Source organism: Gouania willdenowi, chromosome 19, assembly GCF_900634775.1.
Source record: "Gouania willdenowi chromosome 19, fGouWil2.1, whole genome shotgun sequence".
NCBI classification, from domain to species: Eukaryota; Metazoa; Chordata; class Actinopteri; order Blenniiformes; family Gobiesocidae; genus Gouania; species Gouania willdenowi.
In genome coordinates, this window is record NC_041062.1 from 14,182,727 (window position 1) to 14,202,787 (window position 20,061).

The 20,061-nt window shown below is 36.7% G+C and overlaps 1 protein-coding gene across 10 annotated transcripts in view; it reads left to right on the top strand.

The window, feature by feature from the left end:
- plce1 (phospholipase C, epsilon 1) overlaps positions 1-20,061 on the top strand; it is a 95,918-nt gene that overhangs the window by 34,023 nt on the left and 41,834 nt on the right. For 7 of the 10 annotated variants that reach the window (XM_028476063.1, XM_028476066.1, XM_028476067.1 and 4 more), the window contains exons 6-7: positions 12,651-12,838; positions 13,094-13,236. In XM_028476063.1, coding sequence (XP_028331864.1) covers positions 12,651-12,838; positions 13,094-13,236 — 331 coding nt within the window. Of the gene's footprint in view, positions 1-12,650; positions 12,839-13,093; positions 13,237-15,560; positions 15,772-20,061 lie in introns of those variants that run through there. The other 3 variants (XM_028476070.1, XM_028476071.1, XM_028476073.1) reach the window with 1 other exon arrangement.

Below are 20,061 nucleotides of genomic sequence, written 5' to 3' on the forward strand. Positions count from 1 at the left end.
ACTTCTCAAAACACTGAGGTCTTATTTGAGTTTTGTCAGACTGTGTTTACACATTGGACAGGCTCTCTGGGAAAGGATCGATTGTAACCTTGTATACCAGTGTCTCCTCTGTCTTCGCGTGTTTAGAGTGCGCTCTGATAAAATCTGCCTTCTTGCCTCATAACCTAATATGGGGGTACCCTCTGCATTGGGGAGAGATCTCTAAATCACTCTGTTTTCTTCTTTAACCTCACATCTTCCTCTCTCTCCACTTTCTCTTATTTATCTCCTCAACTGTTTGCAAGGATCTCGTGCACTCTCGCTCCGTCTTCCCCCTCGCTCTCTCCTCTCCTCACTCACCCCTCAAAGTGTGCACAGACTAGGAGGGACTGGAGCTCGGTGGCTTTTCTACTCTTCTCTTCAGTATATCTGCCTAAAGTAAGTAAACCGCTGTGAGGTCTGGCATAACTTTGCAAAAAAAAAAAAAAAACTTTTAGCTTTCCGCATTTTTGATTCATAGCGTCTCACGGCGTCCGATTTGATGGCCCACTGATGAACATTACAGCTGTGGGATTTAAGGAGTTCATTGAGCTGAAGGTCTAATTCAAACTTAAATGCAAGCAGAAGTTCAATATTTCAACATCAGAAAACTATTAAAATGAAGAAAAGTGGGAAAAAAAAAAAAAAAATCTAAACAGCTGGAGGATGAGATGAAACTTCATGTAAATATTATCGTTCAGGATTCAGATGGGAATAGTTGGCGTTTGTTTACATTGCAATAATAAAATAGCTGTAAGGCAATGCTTGAGAAAAGTTGAGTTTTTATGAGGCAACAGATGCAATGTCTTGTAACGTTAAATTCACATTTTCTTATTGGTCTCCACAATGTACACATAAAGAGAAATACCAGTAACTTCTTCGAGGCCTTAGTCCCCCTTGCAGAAAAGCAGCAATAGTGAGAAAGAAGAGTTGTATGTTCATGGAGCAAGTCAGGCTGTCGGAGCGAGTGCTGTGTGCTGCTGTGCAGACGAGTTTTGCGGTTGGCTGAATGACATCATGAGAACAGTGAGTGGGGGAGTGGTCCTGCTGGGTGCTGTGGGTAATGGGTTCCAGGTTGTTCGGGGCCCTCACGATGACCCCACTCCTTTTTTCTCACTTTCTCTCCTCTGTCATGTTTCCTTTTAGTAATATCAACTTCACAGAAAAACAACAAAAAAAAAAACAACTAGTCTTCCCTTAACTTAATGTCAATAAATTAAATAAAAAAAGAAAAATGCTCCAACTAGGATTTGGTTCCCATATTTGTCTTTAATTTCTTTTTTTGTCCCGCTGGGCTGTATACCAGCACTATTTATCATTTTAGAAAGACAACACATGATCAATTAGTAACTATGGTAAACTCGATCTACTCTGGATAGATTATCCACCATTAGCCAGAAGCTTATTCAATTGTTTTAACCTGATTCGCAGATGTTGATTGCTTTTAGTTTAGCCCTAAAATTAGGTTTTTAAACTCGCTGTGGATTAGCAAGTGAATTGCAAATTACTCGTGAAGTAAATTTGTGAATAAAATGAAGATTTAATGTCACAGAACAGAAACAGACAAACATAAATAAGATATTTACTGCTTGATGCCATTCAGCACATTGTGGTGGTGTTGGATTTAGTATTTGAGTGTCTGATGCAGATGATACAGTATGATGTGATTAAATGTGGTATAATGTTTAGCAGGGTATATTTTTATCACATATTTTTGTCCCAATAGAGAGATTTCATTGAACAACACTTAGTTTTACCAGCTGTCACCTTGCCTTTGGTGTCGGGTTCTGCTCTGGAGGTCATTTTCTTTAGAGGATAGTACCCACTGGTACTAAAATGACACACATTTGCTCTGAAATAATCATCACTAAGGGGAATAATGATGTTTTTTTTTCTCACTTTTTGGACTAACAAATATTCTGCAGTTCCCTTTTTGTCCCTGCTTTGTCATTGTAAACTCCTAGTTTCAGACACTAGATATAGTCGGAGAGGGGTCCAGGAAAAGATATTTTTTGTAAATAAATACATATTAATTCAAGTCATATTTACTCTCCATCTCTCCCTAAAAATTTAATTTTTTTTAGGTTTTCCCTGTAAATCTGCTGAAGTGTTGCACTTTCTGCTTAATTCACTTGTTTTTTCCCCTCATAGTGTTCCTAAAAGGGGTTAATGACCCATTAATCCAATCCCAATCCAATAATATGTAAATCTATGTTGTAGTTTTTCCAACTTGGGGGGAAAAACAGTGTTCATTCCTGGTGGTTGTTTGTTACAGGCTAATTTCAAATAGATGTTTAGAGCAAATATTCTTTCTTATTTGTGTTTTGTTTTTTATTGTGTGACACCAATGTTAGACACAATGCCAACTTGTGTGTACTAGGGCTGCTCGATTATATAAAAAATGATAATCAGGATTATTTTAGTCATAATTGAAATTATTTTGATTATTTGTCAATCAAAAAGTGTTTTATTTTTTGTACAAAAGAAGAAAAAAAAACATAAAATATATTCTTTAAACATAAATAAAATCCTTCAAGTATGTTCACTTTTGCACAAAACAAAACACTTCTTGCACGTGATGCGTCTTTGCTGTAGGTCTTCATCATCAAACCCAAAGTGTTCCCATATAAGAGATTTGACTTGCCTTGCTTTGGGTTTGCTGCGTTTCTCCTGCCATGTTTAAAGACCACTAGCAACAACTTTCCTCATGTTGGCCTGCAGGCTAGCTTTGGCTTTGAGAGGGGCGGGGTGGAGGGGAGGAGCTTGCATGTGCGTATATTAAACAACTCCAAGTTAGTATTATTAACGTGTGTACCAAGCTTTATTATTTGTAGCTGTCCGAAATAGAGGGTTTGTTTTATTTAGCGAATAAAACATGTTACAAAAACAACATAATTTTTTATTTTTTTTTAATTGTTGGATGTAATAATCAAAATCCTAATCGAACTTTGATTAATTGAGCAGCTCTAGTGTGTACTGTAGTTAAATAGGGGTGAGAAAATGCTTGGAGAAATTCAAGCACTTTCTACCCATTACTTCAAGGCTTATGTGGTCCGTTCTTATGCTTCTCATTTGTTTTTATGTTCGTACTCTATTTTTTAATTCTTATTTTACTTATACTACTAGTTTTTAGTTCTTTCCTTGTTCATTTTGACCTTTTCTTTTATTCCATTGTTGTCCTCTGCTTCAGGCAACATTTCTCAGCATGTATTGGCTAACTTCCGTCCAACCTTCTTTGTCTTTTGCACTTTTGTATTCATTATTATGTAAAATAATCATAATGGAAGATTAGATATCTAACAAAGTCTGTTAGTTGGTCTTCTTCTGCAGTGTATGTTACTTAATATACTGTATGTACATGCTACCCCCATATTCATAGAACAATCTGATCACCTCTTATTTGACAGAATCAAAATAAATGACTAGAAATCATACATTTGATATCACGGTTGATGAGTCAAGAAAAATGATCTCATGATAAGCACAGATTAATCTTTCTATGTGGTTATTGTTGGCTTTTATTGAAAGGTAATTCCTTGATATTGTTGTCTATCCTCATCTGGTTAAAGTCTATTGTTTTTAACTAGTAGAAGAACTTAGTTTTATATCAGATGATCCTGATCTCAGTAGGAAAGCAGCCTCTGTGTTTATACAACCCAAAGTATGACCTGCCCTTTCCAGAAGCAGATACTCAGACATCGGGATTCTCTAAACACTTCATCAAGTGACTGAGTAGCAGAGATGAGTGTGCACACAGACCACCTACCTACATACACTTAGATAAAAACCACAAAATACATGAAAACTTTGCATGAACCTGTAGTTATACACAACCTGTGTGTTTAAAGAAATCCAGACTGATAGAGTAAGATATGTAGTAACGCATTATTATAAGGACATAGTTGTCAAATGGAAGACATTGCATGGATACATTTCTACAAGTGTTGAATGCAAATTTGGTTATTTGTTTAATTGGGTTCTCCTCAACAGGATAATGGGAATGAGCCATTTTAAAAAACATGTTGTCATTACTTCAACAAAGTTAATTTTCTTTTCTTAACTTGATGGTTTCCTTTTTTTTCTTTCTTTGCCAAGTCCTAGTTTAGGCTCTATTGCGTGTAGCAGAACTTAACTTTTGCAAAATTCCAGGGTTTTTGAATGTGTAGAAGAGTCCAGCAGTCAGCTCAGCAGTGAGAAAGTCCAGGCTTTAGCTGCAGAAAAGCAAACATTACGTTTGGGAGGCAGTGGCAGGAAAGGTTAGCACAGAGCGAAAGGACACAACTGGATGTCGGCTGTTTCTTGGTGATGCAAACCAGAAAGTTGCGCGGATAAAACTGTATGTAAGAGGAAATCGATTGAAGTCAAAGAATGACATCCAATATATGTCATTCTAAACTCATAAAGATGTTGTTTTAAATCTTTGTCAGCTGTACTTAAACTTTAAGGTGGAAGTTTATTTAATCTGTTTGCAGCCCTTTTGATTCTTTAGAGAGTGTGTGTGTGTGATAAGAAAAACCCTTCATGCCCTATATTTCAAAGGATTTGAGGTAGAATAATACAGTTATTATGTAAGCAAACCTGAATCCCAATGCTCTGGCCTTGAGAAAGGTTAAGGCTTAGATCTTTGCTTCGCGTCCAGAGGCTACAGCAACAGACTGACCCCTGCTAGTCTCAGCTAACCTCGACCCTCCACGATGCTTCTAAAAGTAGATTTCAGTCAAAACAATTTCTTGAATTAAGGCATCCATGGGCTATTTTCTTTAAATCCTTATATATTGTGCACATATGAGTTGATTTGAAATGCTATCGCAATGGAGAATGTACAAGATCATAATGTAAAGTGTTTTAGCGTTTTTTAGACATCAATCTCTGGATTTTATAATGCTATAGATTCTGATCATGAATTCCAGAGTGAATGTCGGTGTATATTTAATGCATTGGAAAAGTGGCTGTCGCTGTGGGAATATCTAGCAGCGTGTTGTTTTACTGAGACATGAAAGTAAAAAGGTCAAGATGCGGGTGGTTGGATTTCAGACGGACATCGTGAGTTTTCACTAGTGTCCTTCATTCTCATACCAACTGAACAGCACGAGCACGAGCCATGACGTATATTTGTGTGTCTTTGTGTGTGAGGCTTGCAGCTCAAAGTTCAGTAGTCGGTACTGGTTGTGCCCCTCGCTAATCCTTTCCCAGAATGGCTGTTGCCAGGCAGGCAATTTAGCCAACATGCTGCTAATGGGGCTGATTCTCATCAGGAGCAGTCGCCTTTGTGAAATGAGAGAAGGTAATATACATTCACAATCACAGCCCATAGAGTCATGCTTTACATGTAGGCCACCTGCTGGGTCACCAGTCAGGATAAAACTCTTCCTATAACTTATTCCTTTTTCAGAGAGTAGCCTGTTTGTTTGATTTCTCTTTAATAATGAGAACGTGATCTGACTGTTCATGGTAAAGTTATGGACTTTACAAGACATGGGCTTACTGGGTTATAGTTTTTTTTTTTTTTTTTCAAAGGGGATTTTATTTGGTAAAGGTTAGGGATGTCCCGATACAACTTTTTCACTTCCGATTGGATATCGATATTGCAGCCTTGAGTATTGGCCAATACTGATATCGATCCGACTTATTTTGTAGTGTGGAATCTTAGAAAAGGCTTGATCAAGTGAGGTTATTCAGAGAACAATAGTCAACAATTCAAGTTCACTTTAAATATTTCTTACTGTCAGTATATGGTGGGAACAACTGAAGGCAGGGCCAAAAACAGCAAAAACTTATATTGGAGATTTCAGATGCAGTCCGATAAAATCCGATATTCGTTTTCTGGCTGATATTGGACCGATATCCGATATAAAAAAAAACCCTGAAATTTGATAGTTGGAAAATTAGATACAAAATATGGTTTGAAAGGCACTTTTTTCGCAAAACAGCCAGTACAACACTATCAGACATTTTCAATAATATTAATCTGGAATAACCTAATTGAATGATATTTTGGTGTTATAATTTGCAGTTTAAATTATAGTCTGTTAGATTTTTCTATAGATGCTAATAAGGTACATTTTACCCACACATCTAATTCAAATAAGCTTACAGACATGAGAAAATGTGAAACAGCAATATCGGGGCTTTAGTGAATATGAATATGTTAGACCAGGTGTCTGCAACCTGCGGCTCTGGAGCCACATGTGGCTCTTTGACTCTTTTGCAATGGCTCTAGATAGCTTTCAAAAACTTAATAAAATAATTAATTATTATTTCTTACAGAGGGTATTGATGAATAATGACATTAACTTCAAATAAAATTAGGATAAAAACAATTTGTTAACCTAAAAATAAATCACATTGTGCAATAACTTGCACCTGTGGCTAACTTTAAGTTGTAATGAAATCCCTGGTAAGATAACAAAACTAACAAAAAGACTATTCTGGAAGAAAATAGATTGCTTGATATGTTGCAAGAAATTAAATTCATTAACTCATAAAATTATTTGATATTATTTCAACTTTATAGAATTTTATACACTGTATTGTTTGCATTGAGAAGGTTTTTTTTTTTTTTTTTTCTTTTTTTTTCGGCTCCAGAAGGACTTTAATCCTGGTGAGACTGGGCAAAATGGCTCCTTTGAGAGTAAAGGTTGCTGACCCCTGTGTTAGACCATAAGTTTACATCCATTAAACGCATTAAAAATAAAACAACATTATTTGGAAAATGCCGTTCTGACCAAGTCCATGATATCTTTACGTTTATAATCTGTATCTTGCAAAAAAGATGCAGCATGTTCCATATAGTCCTTAACCCAATTGTCTATGTGAAAGCAGTTTGGCTTTCTCACTTTCCAGTTCATTAAAATAATAAGTTTTTTATGTGTTTGTGGTTGATTGTGCAAGAAACAAGTGGTGCAGAACTAATATCATAAATATTTGGATTGCGATATTAAAAGATCCCATTTAGGTTCATTGCAAAGGTAACCATGTAATACAGTTGTTCTCAAGCTTTTCACACCCAATGGGACATAAGCCTGTGGTTTACACCTGCGCAGTGGCAATAACAACAACAATGATAATAAAATACTATTGCTGCTGCTGCTGCTACTACTGCTGCTCAAAAAAAATGTTGGATGTTAAAATCACGCTAATGATAATAATGATTGCGAAATGACCAAATTGGTTTTGAAATTACCAAATTACTCCAAAATAACAGATGCACACAAGTTTCAGGTCAAACAGATATTGCGTCGGGGAAGTATTTGCTCCTCAAACACACACACACACACACACATAGACCTTTCTTGCTTTTATAGATAGATTATAGATAGATAGAGTTTAAAGTGGAACAAAAGTACGGAGAACAATTGTAAAACAATGAATGTGTGCTGCTCCCCCCTCTCCCCCTCCCCATAGTTTGTTTTGTTGTAATTTGTATTCAGTTGTATGTATTGTTCATTTAGCTTAAATTAATTAGAACATATGAAGCAAAAAAAAGTTGACATACATCATGCTTTAAGGCAGTGGTTCCCAAACTGTTTTTGCTGCACCCCCCCTTTGAAAAATGAAAAAGTCTCAGGGCCCCCCCCTTTGCGACAAAAAAAGTGTGACCTTTTTGGGGAAAAAACATTTGTGTTACTATTATTCCTTAAATCTCATAAAACAACATTTGCAATAACATATTTTAGAACAGTAATAAAGCTCTTTATTTAATTTCTATTTTTCATACTCCAATCTAGCACCTCTCATCCCCCCATCGCGTCCCCCTTATTATCCAAGACGACATTTCCCACCTAACAGTGTGACCCCACAGTTTGGGAACCACTGCTTTACTGTGTTATTATGAATAAATCAATTTAGCCTTTCCTGAATTGTATCAGTTGATGCCTTTAACCCTCATTGAGCTTAAACCATTAGCATTTGCTACACATGTACCACTGTAACTTGAGATGCAGTCCAGGGTGAGTGGCAACTGCCAGTTCTCTTTACTGGTTCAATGGCAATGTCAATACGAGTGTAATTTACCAGGAAGAAGAGCCTACTGGATGTACAGTATTATTGTTGAATGGTCTGTACTTATGTAAGTCAGATGGAACATGATTATTATCCACCTGTCCGCTCTCACTGTAGCTACATAAAACAAAAGTGCACAGTCTGTCCTTCTGGCAGCCAATATCAAAGGGAACTTTTTAAAAGTTTGTTTAGTTAATTGTTGTTTTTGGTTTTCATAAATGTTTAAACTAGTTCGTATTCCTTCTCTCTTGCACATTTTTTAGCCAGTATTGATGATACAGCAGCAGCTCAGGGTCAGTTATCATCAGTACTGCTACGTGTCTGTCTATGTGTTGTTCTGTGTTAGTTTGTGTGTGTTTGTGTGGTTGAGGACAGCTGTTGTGTCCATCAAAGGCAACACACACATTCCCTGCCCTCTCCCCTGGAGTGGAGCTCACTTTTACACAGTCTTATGCTCTCATGCACAGTCTAGATTCAGCTGGTCACTAGTGTATAGATGTGCTAAAGATACACAAGTTAAGTAAGAACCTCACACAATTAGAGACATACATGGTAAAACTATTGACATCCCAGAGGAGACATTTGATGCTTGTCATTTCTAACAATGATTTATATTTCATATATCTTCATAGCGCGAATGTCTGTTTAAACCTCAGTTTAAAATCTCTCATCCTTTGTCTTTGACTCAATACTGATTGTGTTGTAAAACCTATAGGGCCTGAATCAGTAAAAATCATGAAATGTTTGCAAAGTTTTTATCTGAACTTGAGTTAAAGAATATGAATGCATTGTATTGTGATGGATGGTGGGTTGGTGGGGTACGTATGTTGGTTGTTAGATGGATGACACTGCGTTCACCATAACAAAATATTTATTGTATATGAAACTAGAATATTTGCATTTCCTGAAGAAAATAAAGGTGCTGACCAGCGTCGCACTGTATTAGCTACCACTAGCATTAGTATTGGCTAGCATTAGCTACCACTAGCATTAGCCTAGCATTAATATTAACCTAGCATTGACATTAACCTATCATTAGCATTAGCAAAGCATTAATGTTAGCATTACCCTAGCATTAGCATTAACCTAGCATTAGCACCCAACCTATCATTAGCAAGCATTAGCCTAGCGTCAGCATTAGCCTAGTGTTAACATTAGCCTAGCAATAGCATTCACCTAGCATTAGCAGTAACCTAGCATTAATATTGGCCTAACGTTAGTATTAGCCTAGCGTTAACATGAGCCTAGCAATAACATTCGCATTAATCTAGCATTAGCATTAACTTAGCATTAGCATTAGCTAATGCTAATGTTAACTAACCTGTCATTAGCTAGTATTAGCCTAGCATTAGCATTAACCTAGTGTTAACATTAGCTTAGGAATAGCATTAACCTAGCAGTAGCACTAACCAAGCATTAGTATTAGCCTAACATTAGCATTAATCTAGCATTAGCATTTACCTAGCATTAGCATTCACCTAGCAATAACATTAACCGAGCACTAACCTTACATTAGCCTAGCATGAAACTAGAATATGCCTTACTGCATCCTCACTAATTATGAATATGGAGGTTTTTTTGCTGCTCTGAATGATTGATTTCAGATACAGTATCAATTAAAATACATATCCCACCTGGAATTGTTGTTATTAATTTGAGCTACAGCAAAAAAAAACTGAGATCCTAAATAGTTCCTATTAATAATAATAAAAAAGATAATCTATCCTTAACTGAGAGCTCTTCCCTTTAAATGCAGAGAAAAGGCACGTGTGGTATGTGTGGTCCAGTCCAACTTTTTGTTTTCATCCTCTAATTGAATGTGGAAAAATATGCTGTTAATGTTGTAGACTTTATGTCTGCGCTCTGGACAGGCGTTGTTTTAAGATGCTTGTTAAAAAAAAAAAAAAAAAAAAAAAAAGTACTTTTTAACCAGAAGAGTCAGATACTGAATGTTTTGGATAAGACACGAAAGGAACAACTGGTCAGATGTCTTCTTTACTTAGTTTTGTTTGTATATTCATCTTTTAAAATGAAGGAATTCATTGATCAGTAAAACTAAGTGCTGGAATGCAGTTTATTACAGTCTTATCATGTTTTTAGTGTAACACTAAAGGCATGGTTAATAAGAAATAAACAAAACAGATATGGAATCACAGCTTCGTGACCTTTTTCATGGAGTTAATATTTTCACTGGCGTTTATTTAATTGTTTGATTGTCTTGTTGGCAGGATTACGTCACAAGTACTTAAACAGATTCTGACTAAGATTCAACCAAAGATGAATCTTACGCCATGGAGTAGTCTTTTCGAATTTGGATCTAGATCAGTCTACTGATTCTGGATCAGTTTGAAAAATGAAAAAATATCTAATCATTGTTGAAATTTAAAAAATGTGTATCTTGGGTTGTAATTGACCAATCTTTAGTTATGTCGAGTTGGCTCCTCAATTATCTCACCGGGTTTCATCCGGATTGGATCCAGTTTACGTATTTCATCTAGATTTTTATGAAAAGAATGGGGGTGTGCTTATAGTTGGACCTACTCTATTATTATTACTGGGGATATAAATGTCTTACAAACTTTTAAAGTGTGAATGATCATTGCACCATGATCAGGATCACTGATCCAGATAACTGCAGTGCCAATATCTGGCTTGGTGGAGGATTGCGCTGTCAGAGTCTTCCTGGTTAAGGTTTTATCTATGAAACTCTCCGTCTTTGTGGCCCTCTAAACATGGGGACTGGTATGCCTCCTTTCCTCCAGGGACAGCCCGGATCTGACAACAGCCAGGCCTACATCCCATGCAGGAAACCCATCCCACCTAAACAACTCGTTGGTCACGTACTATCACGTTCACTGTGTGTGTCTCATAGCCTTTTCCTCCTGCAGGTCCACTGTCGTAAAACTAACTAAATTGACATCACTGATCAACTCAAGCTCTATTTACCCATTAAACTTCTGTTCACTCGCTGCCCACTTTGTCACTTATATTGATTTTTTTTTTTTTTTTTTTTTTTCCAATTTTGGTGATATCCATTCCCAGCTGAAGGCGTAAGTGCCCACTTATCTGGCCACACAGTGTGGACTTAATGGCTTTTCTCTGAAATTCGTGCCAGAGGAGGTCATCGGCAGGTTCACGCTAGGACACTGAGAAAGCAAATCATTCTGCATTAGATCTTCCTTTTATGTGAGCAGGATTTTGATCTAAGAGAAGAGTGAATGATTAAAGTAAAAGAGTTCTCCTTTAAGGTCAGCATGTTTGCTTGGTAGAAGCTCCCTCATTGATTTGTCCTCTTTCTTTGCTTTACAACTGTCTGATGTTTTTTTCTCTCTCTCCCTAACTCCCCCTCAATCCTCCCTCATATCTGTCCGTCTCAAAGAGTCTGGGGTCATTTCCATCGCTCTTTCTCTTCTGTCCATTTCTATGTTATTGCCTGCTACTCATTTTTCATTGTGGACTCGTTCGGGAGGAAATCACTTCTGGGAACAATTGCAGTGAGGTCATAATTCAGAATTCATACAATAAAACTAGGAAACTGAAACACATATTTCACATATTGGTTTTCATTTGTTTAAACTTTATTAGTTGTGTTTTGCTTTGGCTTTGATACTGAAGTTTTATTATTTGTTTCAATGACCCTTGTCAAGGATTGATGCACGACTGCAGAATGCGTAGAGCTCCTTAGTGAGAGGAGCTGACTTGAGAGATGTGGCCTTCTAATGCAAATGTCGATATTCTTCTTAAATCTAGGTTAACTGTCTAGGTTTTGTGTTTAGGAAGTTCTCGTGTTGAGTTTGAACTTCTGATATTCTGTTTTTAGGGTAAAAGTTGTAGGAATATGATGGGTGGAGCACCATGTTTCTTGTTATTACAGTGATTTCTTTGACGGCTTTTTAAAATTCTGGTTTGTCTATGGCGTTCCCCGTGATATGACGTCACTTTGTAAGACGGAATTTCGGTCGCTTTTAGGTGTTTCTGTAGAAACATCCGCCATTGCTTTGGCTTAACTTTCAATCTGTGAAAACACGCAAAATGTCACTTTAGCAGAGTTTTTTATTTCACACAGAAATCAGTAGTGGATGGGAACATTTCTTTGAAATAAAATACAAATACAGTTTAAAACATTGTATTTATCGTACCCAGTAGCTTTAAATGTATGTATAATTTAAATGCATGTATAATTTAACGTTTGGTTTGTACAGAGATCAGAACAAGACATTTTTTTTTTTTTGGAATAAAATCATATGACATCTTTTAAAAACACAGAAACTCCATCTGTTAAAGGCAAACCAACTGCACGTTTTATTCACTTTATTGTGCATGTGTGTTTTTAACCCATCTTATTTGAGCATCACTACAGTGTGTTTTCTGCTGCCTCCTACACATATGGTATGGAAATTACTCTGCCTTCAAATGTTGACTGCATCAATAGAAATCTATAGTGTGAAGAGTAATTGTTGTAAACACATCTTTGAAAAAAATCAACAATATAATATCACACCTGATTGAGTATAGGTCTCTTAGTTGGTATTAATGAATGTATTACAGCAAACGTTAAAAGAGTGACACAGTTGGTAAAGTTGCATCTGGTTCATCTTTTGTCTGTGGTGTCACTCTTCCCCCCCACACAGTTCAACAAGTACCTCCACTACCAAGAGGAAGTCAGCCTTACTCACCCTGCCAAGAAGAACCTGTTGTTATCCAATCACAGCGTCTGCCTTAAGGGTCCTCATTGGTCTTCAGATGCTGCGGGCACTGGGCCCACCATAACTGATCTGAAACCCAATCCCTGTTGTCGCCATCCATCACATCTGTCAAGGTTTGAGTTAAAGATTCCTCTGTTTTAATACTAAAGCATAAACACAATCAAGTGCATGTTTTCCAACTCGTGTGTAATCTAGTCTGAATGCTTTAAGTCATTTATGATGACCTCATATTATGTACAGCATGTCTGGAAAAGCATGGGCATAGCTGGGTTATTTCTCTTATACAAGCAGGGCAGACAAGTTACTCGACCGTGTGACGAGAGGTATTTAGGATAAAATTTGAGATATTTTTCCATCTTTTTGTTCAGTTCTTATCGTGCTTGTGACCAGAGGACTTCAGTGTGTACCCTGCTGACTGGGGCACTGCTTGAAGCCACGACCGCTCTCGGTGCGCGCTCATCTTTGCCGTACCCACTGCCTCAGTGTGCTAACAGCCACGCCGTGCTCAAAGGTAGGTTCTGCATTACAGCTTTGTTGAAAGAAAATCAAACAGATTATGGAAACGTTAAAAAAAAGCATGTTGTGAAGTTAAGGTCTCGGGTAGTAGATGATGTGGTGCAGGCTGGGAGCATCGGTGTTGTGGTGTGAGTCTTTTGTCTAGCATTGACCAGCTGAGTTATTCAAGTTGATCTTGGCAATCAGGCCTTTTAAAAAAGTTGATTGGAAGCTGATAATTGGTGACAACCAACAGTTCTACTCTTTCAAGTTGATACTGAGTGCAACACTGCACAGCTTTCTAATCCTGGACCTTGAATCTTGCTCAGATTCTGTTGACATAACTTCTTCGTCGGACCTGTTACGCTGTCGGTCACTTGCTCAGCTGGTAACTGTCCGACCACTTTCTCTACAATGTTGCGTATGACTTAAATGTAAGCTGATACTGACATTAATTTCCAATGGCCATGAGCCAGGAGACAAGCTGTCTCTGGCAAGATGAAGGAATCACACACACGCACACGCACGCACACGCATGCACACACAAAAACTTGGGGTCTTGTATTTCTTTCCCTTTGACTCATGATGTTATCAATCATCTTATTAGCAAAGCAGGAGTTTATGTCAGACAGGCTTTTGGACGACACACATATCCACGCACATGCACACACACACACACAGGGAGGCTTTCTGCATATCTTTAACATTACTCTGTGCTCGGTTCTAATGTGTGTTACTGGAAAGCCATTCAAGGGCGGCGCACAGGGACATACGGCTTAGGAGTGACACACACCCACACACACACACACTCATAAATACACACATACTACCAGTAAAGAAAAAAAGTAAGAATTGACCTTGCTAATACCGTTCTAATACTCTTGGAGGGGACTGCACATGAGGGAAATGGGGTAAAATAGAGTAATGTTTAATTTAACTTGTGGAGGTTGATACACACTGACACACTAACACATAATAGCAAACAATACAATACAATAACTCTGCAGCATCAGCTTCTTCATTTGGTTTCACACACATTCAACTTAAACCAAGGAGTCATAATGACCACTGACGGATGGAGAAACACATATTTTTTTAAATAAATGGTTGTTATAAACACTCAAGTACAATGTGTGCAAGTTAGAAAATTGAGAAAATGGCTGTAGCAAAACAACTTGGTGAAGATTGTTGTTTGCAAAATGGAAATGATCATAAAGATTCTGATCAGAATTTATTTATGTAGGAATAAATGTTATGGAGGAAATCTGTTTTTGGAAATATAGTTCTGCTTGAAATTTCATTTAAAATATTTATTAGAAATTCTTCAGTTTAGGGTCTAATGTGAATACATTTCCTAACAGAACAAAAACAAAAAAACAAAAAAAATAATAAAAAAAACAAGCCTTTGAGGATTTTACCTCAAACTAAAACTTGAATGTTAAAATTGTATTTGTGCAAGGTTTGGCACTGATTTCCAAAAGTGAGTTGACAACCAACACTAGAACATGAAATACACAATACAAAATAAACAAAGTTCTGTAGACTAGAGTGAAAGGGTGTGAAAAAAAAATTGATTTCATGATATATTGCGATTTTTGAGTGCCGATTTTAAATCAATTTTTTAAAAAAAAATATTTTTTTATTTTTGTTTTTTGTTTTTTATTTTTTGCACTTTATTTTCCTCATACTTTTCAGGTCAGTGTGTTCAGTGTCATAGAGCACATATGCAACATGTATGTACAGGACACATTTTGACTTATTTTTATGTATTGTCAGTCAAGCAAATAGTTTATTATTGTCCTCTGAATGATGAACATATTCAGCTACTTGTTTTTTCATCTCTACATTTAATTAGGATATTAACTGGGTAGAATACTGCAATATATCGTGATATCGTGATGATATTGTATCGTGACCCAAGTGTCGTATTGCAACATCCTCGCAAATACTCACCCTAGAGTGTAAGACATGCATTTGCGCTTAAAGTTTACAACACAAACAGTTATGAATAAGTGTGTGTGCATCAGGAGAAACATCTCTTAAAACCCGTTAGGTCCTTTATTTTATTTCATTCCAGATGAGGTAACCAAAGAAGATCCAAGCTTTTCCTAGTATTTGCTTTGTTAGTTGATAAAGGTGTATGAATTATCACTGTACAATGTGATGGTGCAGTTCCAGCATGAATTGTAGCGTGTGGTTGTGAACTATGTATAGTGTCAGTGAGGGGAGGGTAGGGGACACACATGCACCAGAGAGAGAGAGAGAGAAAGAGAGAGGGAGAGAGAGAGCTGTAGGTTGTGTGTGGAAGAGAGAGGAGCTGTGAATGTTGTGAAAGGCTGTGCTGCTGAGGAGAAGGTGGGAGAGGTGAACCAAGACCAGAGAGTTAAAAAAGAGTCCCAGTAGTTATCCAGTAGAGGCAGCAGCTGCTGGAGAGACAGGAGCAGCTCTTAAAATGTGTTCACCTCAGTCCCCCCGGGTCTGAAGTGTCAGTGTGAGCGGCTCCATCAAAGCACCATGAAGCCGTCCCACAGAACGGACCTCAGGCTGATGAGTGAGTAGAAGAAATGTGAGTTAAAGTCTTGTTGCAGATGTTTTATCAGAGTTGACACGTAGGATTATGACTTCATTTCTTTCCTCGACTGACTGAAATTAATGTGTTAGAATTTGGTTGATGGTTCTGCTTAGAATTTTTATTCATAAATGACTGACATTTGTGTCCCTTAACTATTGTTTTGTTCTATTTATTAACAGTGTTATAATAAGTACCTAACATGTTGAAAATGAAAACTTAAAAATAAAGGATAAACTTAAAATGAACTAAAAACCATTGGCAATTTTTCTTTACTTTTTCTTTCTTTCTTTTTTTTTTTACAATTAATGTACATTTTCTTGTCTCTATTAATTGCCAATTTAATGTGTACATAGTCTATTATTTTTCTGTTTTGCTGCTGGACAAATGAATCCATGACACGTGTTTGGTTAATTTTTTTTTTGATATTTTATCAGTTTTGTTCTGGCGTTTTGACATTTATTGATGGTACAATCTTGATATTTGATTAGTCTTACATCTTCATGTTTTTGTATTACTTGACCTTTTGAATACATACCCACATTTATATTGACAATTGTTTTCTCAACCCATATTGATCTTAAATGCAGAATCTTTGTGTTTATCCCGTTTTCAGGACATATTCATGCCTACTAAAAGACACACTTGCAGATAAGTTAGTATTGCCTGCTGTTGGATGGGTCACAGTTTATTTAGACTTCTGCTGCTTTAAATCTGTATGTATAGCGGTGTATGGAGGAACATGGAGTTTTAAGGCAGATTATGATTTCTTCTTCTGCTTTTGTTAAAACTAAGAGAATTAAGATGAATGAATAATACGCCTCTCATTTTTTATACATGTGAGCCACTTTAAAATGAGACCAAAGTAAATCAGTTGTCGTTTTCCCATAAAAACATCTATATTTTACCAGTGTTTTGACACCCTTTGATTTCCCTGCACCTGTTTGAGTGCCCTACATACTCCAGGGGTGAAGTTGTCATCAACTCTAAACGTGCCTGTGAGAACAACATGTATAGTGTGCACTTGGCAGCCAGTGAATAATGACGGGGTCTTTTTTCAAGGTTCTTATGTCTCAGTCTTTATATATAACAATATTTTTCTAAAGAAAACTCACCAGCTACACGATAAAAATAACTTATATTGCTGTTATAATAATGCTTTTTTTTTGTGTATTAAAATCTTTGGTTGTTTATAGTTTCAAAGGGTCACCAAGTAAAGTCACATAATTCAGCCTGCATGGTCATTGTCTTTGGTTTGTCATTGGACAGACTGGCATACTACTGTATAATGCCCAGAACCTTTACTAGTACAACAGTTTTTTTCTTTACTAATACTACTAGTACATTCAAAATCTCACTAGTAGTACTAGTAGACTGTTTTTAGTTTACTAGTAGTCGTACTTAGGGCTGGGCAATTTTGCCTAAAAAAAAGAAAAATTCGAGTTTCGATTCGATTTTTGATTTTTTTTTTTTTTCAATGCACTTAAAAATGACCGCAGACATCAGATATATTGTCGAAAGTGCCACTTTATTGCTGTGATTGTCCCCAAGAGTTAAAATGCGTAGATCAATCTCAAAATAAAAAGTAAATGAGGCTCTGTCATTCAAAAGTGCAACAGCGCCTTCACAGTAGCTTAAATTTTCTGATTAAGAAATCAGATAACTAAATATTTTATAACATATAACATTACAATTACGTGCTAATAAACCAAAATTGAGTACTTATTCTCCTAATTTGAGTACGAGTAGAGCTTAGAAATGGTTGATATCATCAATATCAAGTTGATGCTCAAACGGCTTTGTATTGATCTATGTTAAACTATAAATGATATTTCTTTCCTTTTTTTTTCCATTACAGTAAAAACAGACACAATCCTATTGCAAAGCCTTTTATTTTGGCGAGTAAATAAACTAATTGTGAATACATAAATAGCAAAACTCTGGTTAAAAAGGATGTCCAGCTAAGTTGCTCTTTCTCATCTGCAAACATGCACACACACACACACACACAGGCACACTGCTCATCACACATTAACATGCATAATGGATGAGCGAATATATGCATAAAATCAAAGAGGCATCATGGTCAATTAGTCCAGCTTCATGTTCTATGTGTTCTGTAGCAGTCTGTCAGAGGTCGAGGGCCTGTTTCTCATACGTTCTCCACAGATGATGTGACACACATTTGCGAAAAAGCAAGCCAAACACTTGCTCCATGGTTCCGTCATGTTTAGTAAACAGAAGCACTCGAGCAGAATATGTGGGTGTTATATCTAACACCACATGAATTCGAATGAACTCATCTCATGCATGTGTTTGGTGAAAACCTGCCAGTTGCATTCATGCCAAATTGTGTTTCATTAATTCCTCGGAAAGATCTTTCGGACACGGTCTTGCAAGACAAGTTTAATCTCTTTTTCTTCTTTAAACTATGAATTAATGAATGACTGGCGCTGTTGTGTGGTTATGAATTGTGTATAGCTCATTTGAGGGCGTCTCAATTTCCACTTCACAAGGCTAAGCATGTCTCTGCAATCATGGTGTGGAGAGTGTATTAGCGAGATACTGTATGCATTATTAAGGCTTCAACACAATTGAAAATAAGATGAGTTAAAGGTCATTTGAAATACGTTAAACCTATTTTAGAGGTCGGTTTGTTCAAACTAAGCTGAAAAAGATGAAAACGACAATGTCCAGGATGTTGGTTAAAGCTGCTTTTTTTTTATCTGATACAGACATAGTTTAAATAAATAAATCAATACATTGATGATCATTTGTTTGAAAAAAGTAGATGTAAAAGGTTGAAATTGTCACACAAAATTTTCTTTTGATCTCCACTGTATACAGGCTATGTATTTATTTATTTATTTTATTTATTCAGTTCATTTCCGACATGGTTGCAATCACAGAAATTCATTTTGACATTCAGAGCAAAATCACATCATTGTTTTTTTTTTTGTCCTTTTGCATGCCGTAAAGGGCGACGGAAAAAAGCATTATGCTTATCCAGATCCGTCCCCTGATTTGAACACAGATAATTTTACATCAAACCTCGTTTCTTCCCTTGTCAAACATTCTCCTCTTCTGCATAATTTCATCATTAACGGTTTTTTTTTTTTTTTGTCCTTTTTTATGTGATGCGTTCTCGTCTGCAGTCATTGTTCCTGTTGTTACTCCTCCTCACTGTCCTTTTTTTCCGTATCTTCTCGAGCTTTCTTTTCCAGTAGTTGTTTACGTTCCTCCAACTCTCCAAACGAAAAGTTCTTCTTCTTTCGGAGTACCTTCATATCCTCTGAAAGTCGCCTCAGCTTACGATCCATCAGAAAGGCACATGCACATACACATACCCACATCATTAGCAGGCCAAAGATCATGACCCCTAGCAGATAGATGTCCTCCACATCTTCCACTGTCAACAACTGCATTGTGGGATGTGGAGTCCAGTAGAAGGATGCATAGAAGTGTTTTTACTTCCCAACACATTTCTTGTGTCATCACAGGCCTAAAGTTGTGGCAAATCGATGGTGGATATTTATTTTGGTGCTTACACGGAAATATCCGAATCCGGTTGAAATTGAAAATGCTTGCAGGAAATACCAGGGAAAAAGTAAAACAAAAATGGCGTCGAGCAGAATCACTGTCCTCCTTGTAGGGTGAAGAAGCACAAGATGCATCCGTCTATGAGACTCTGCATCCCAGAATGCAATGCTTGAAACTCTTCCGAAAATATCAATACGAGACTGTTGTTTACAGTGGCGATACCTAGACACGTATATGTCTTCATCTGATAAAGTTATTAAGTTTCAACTTTTTATTGCCAGAAAAAAAGGTGCAATACAAAGGTACATTGGAGGGGAAAAAAAGGGAAAGATATGGAACATTTTCTCCCTCTTCTCTTCTTTTCATAAATGAGACAATAACAACAAAAGACAAAAACAAGCAAAATAGTAAACATAGTGTTAAGAAAAAATGAATAAATATGTAAAACAAACAACCCCCCCCCCAAAAAAAAAAAAAAACAGCAAAAGTGCATTGTAGTATATTTCCATATACCCACATACCATACTCACTTTTCTATCTGCACACCTACTGTATATGTAGCCACGCATATACACGGCCACATTAAAACATTGTCTCAATCAGCTTTAACATGTAAAATGTAAAAGTTTTTTTTTTTAAGATATGCACTATTGCATCTTTTTGGCCACATACAGCCAGCCCTATGCCAGTAATATTTTAACCTGTTTGCACAGATTAATCTTTCATATGCAG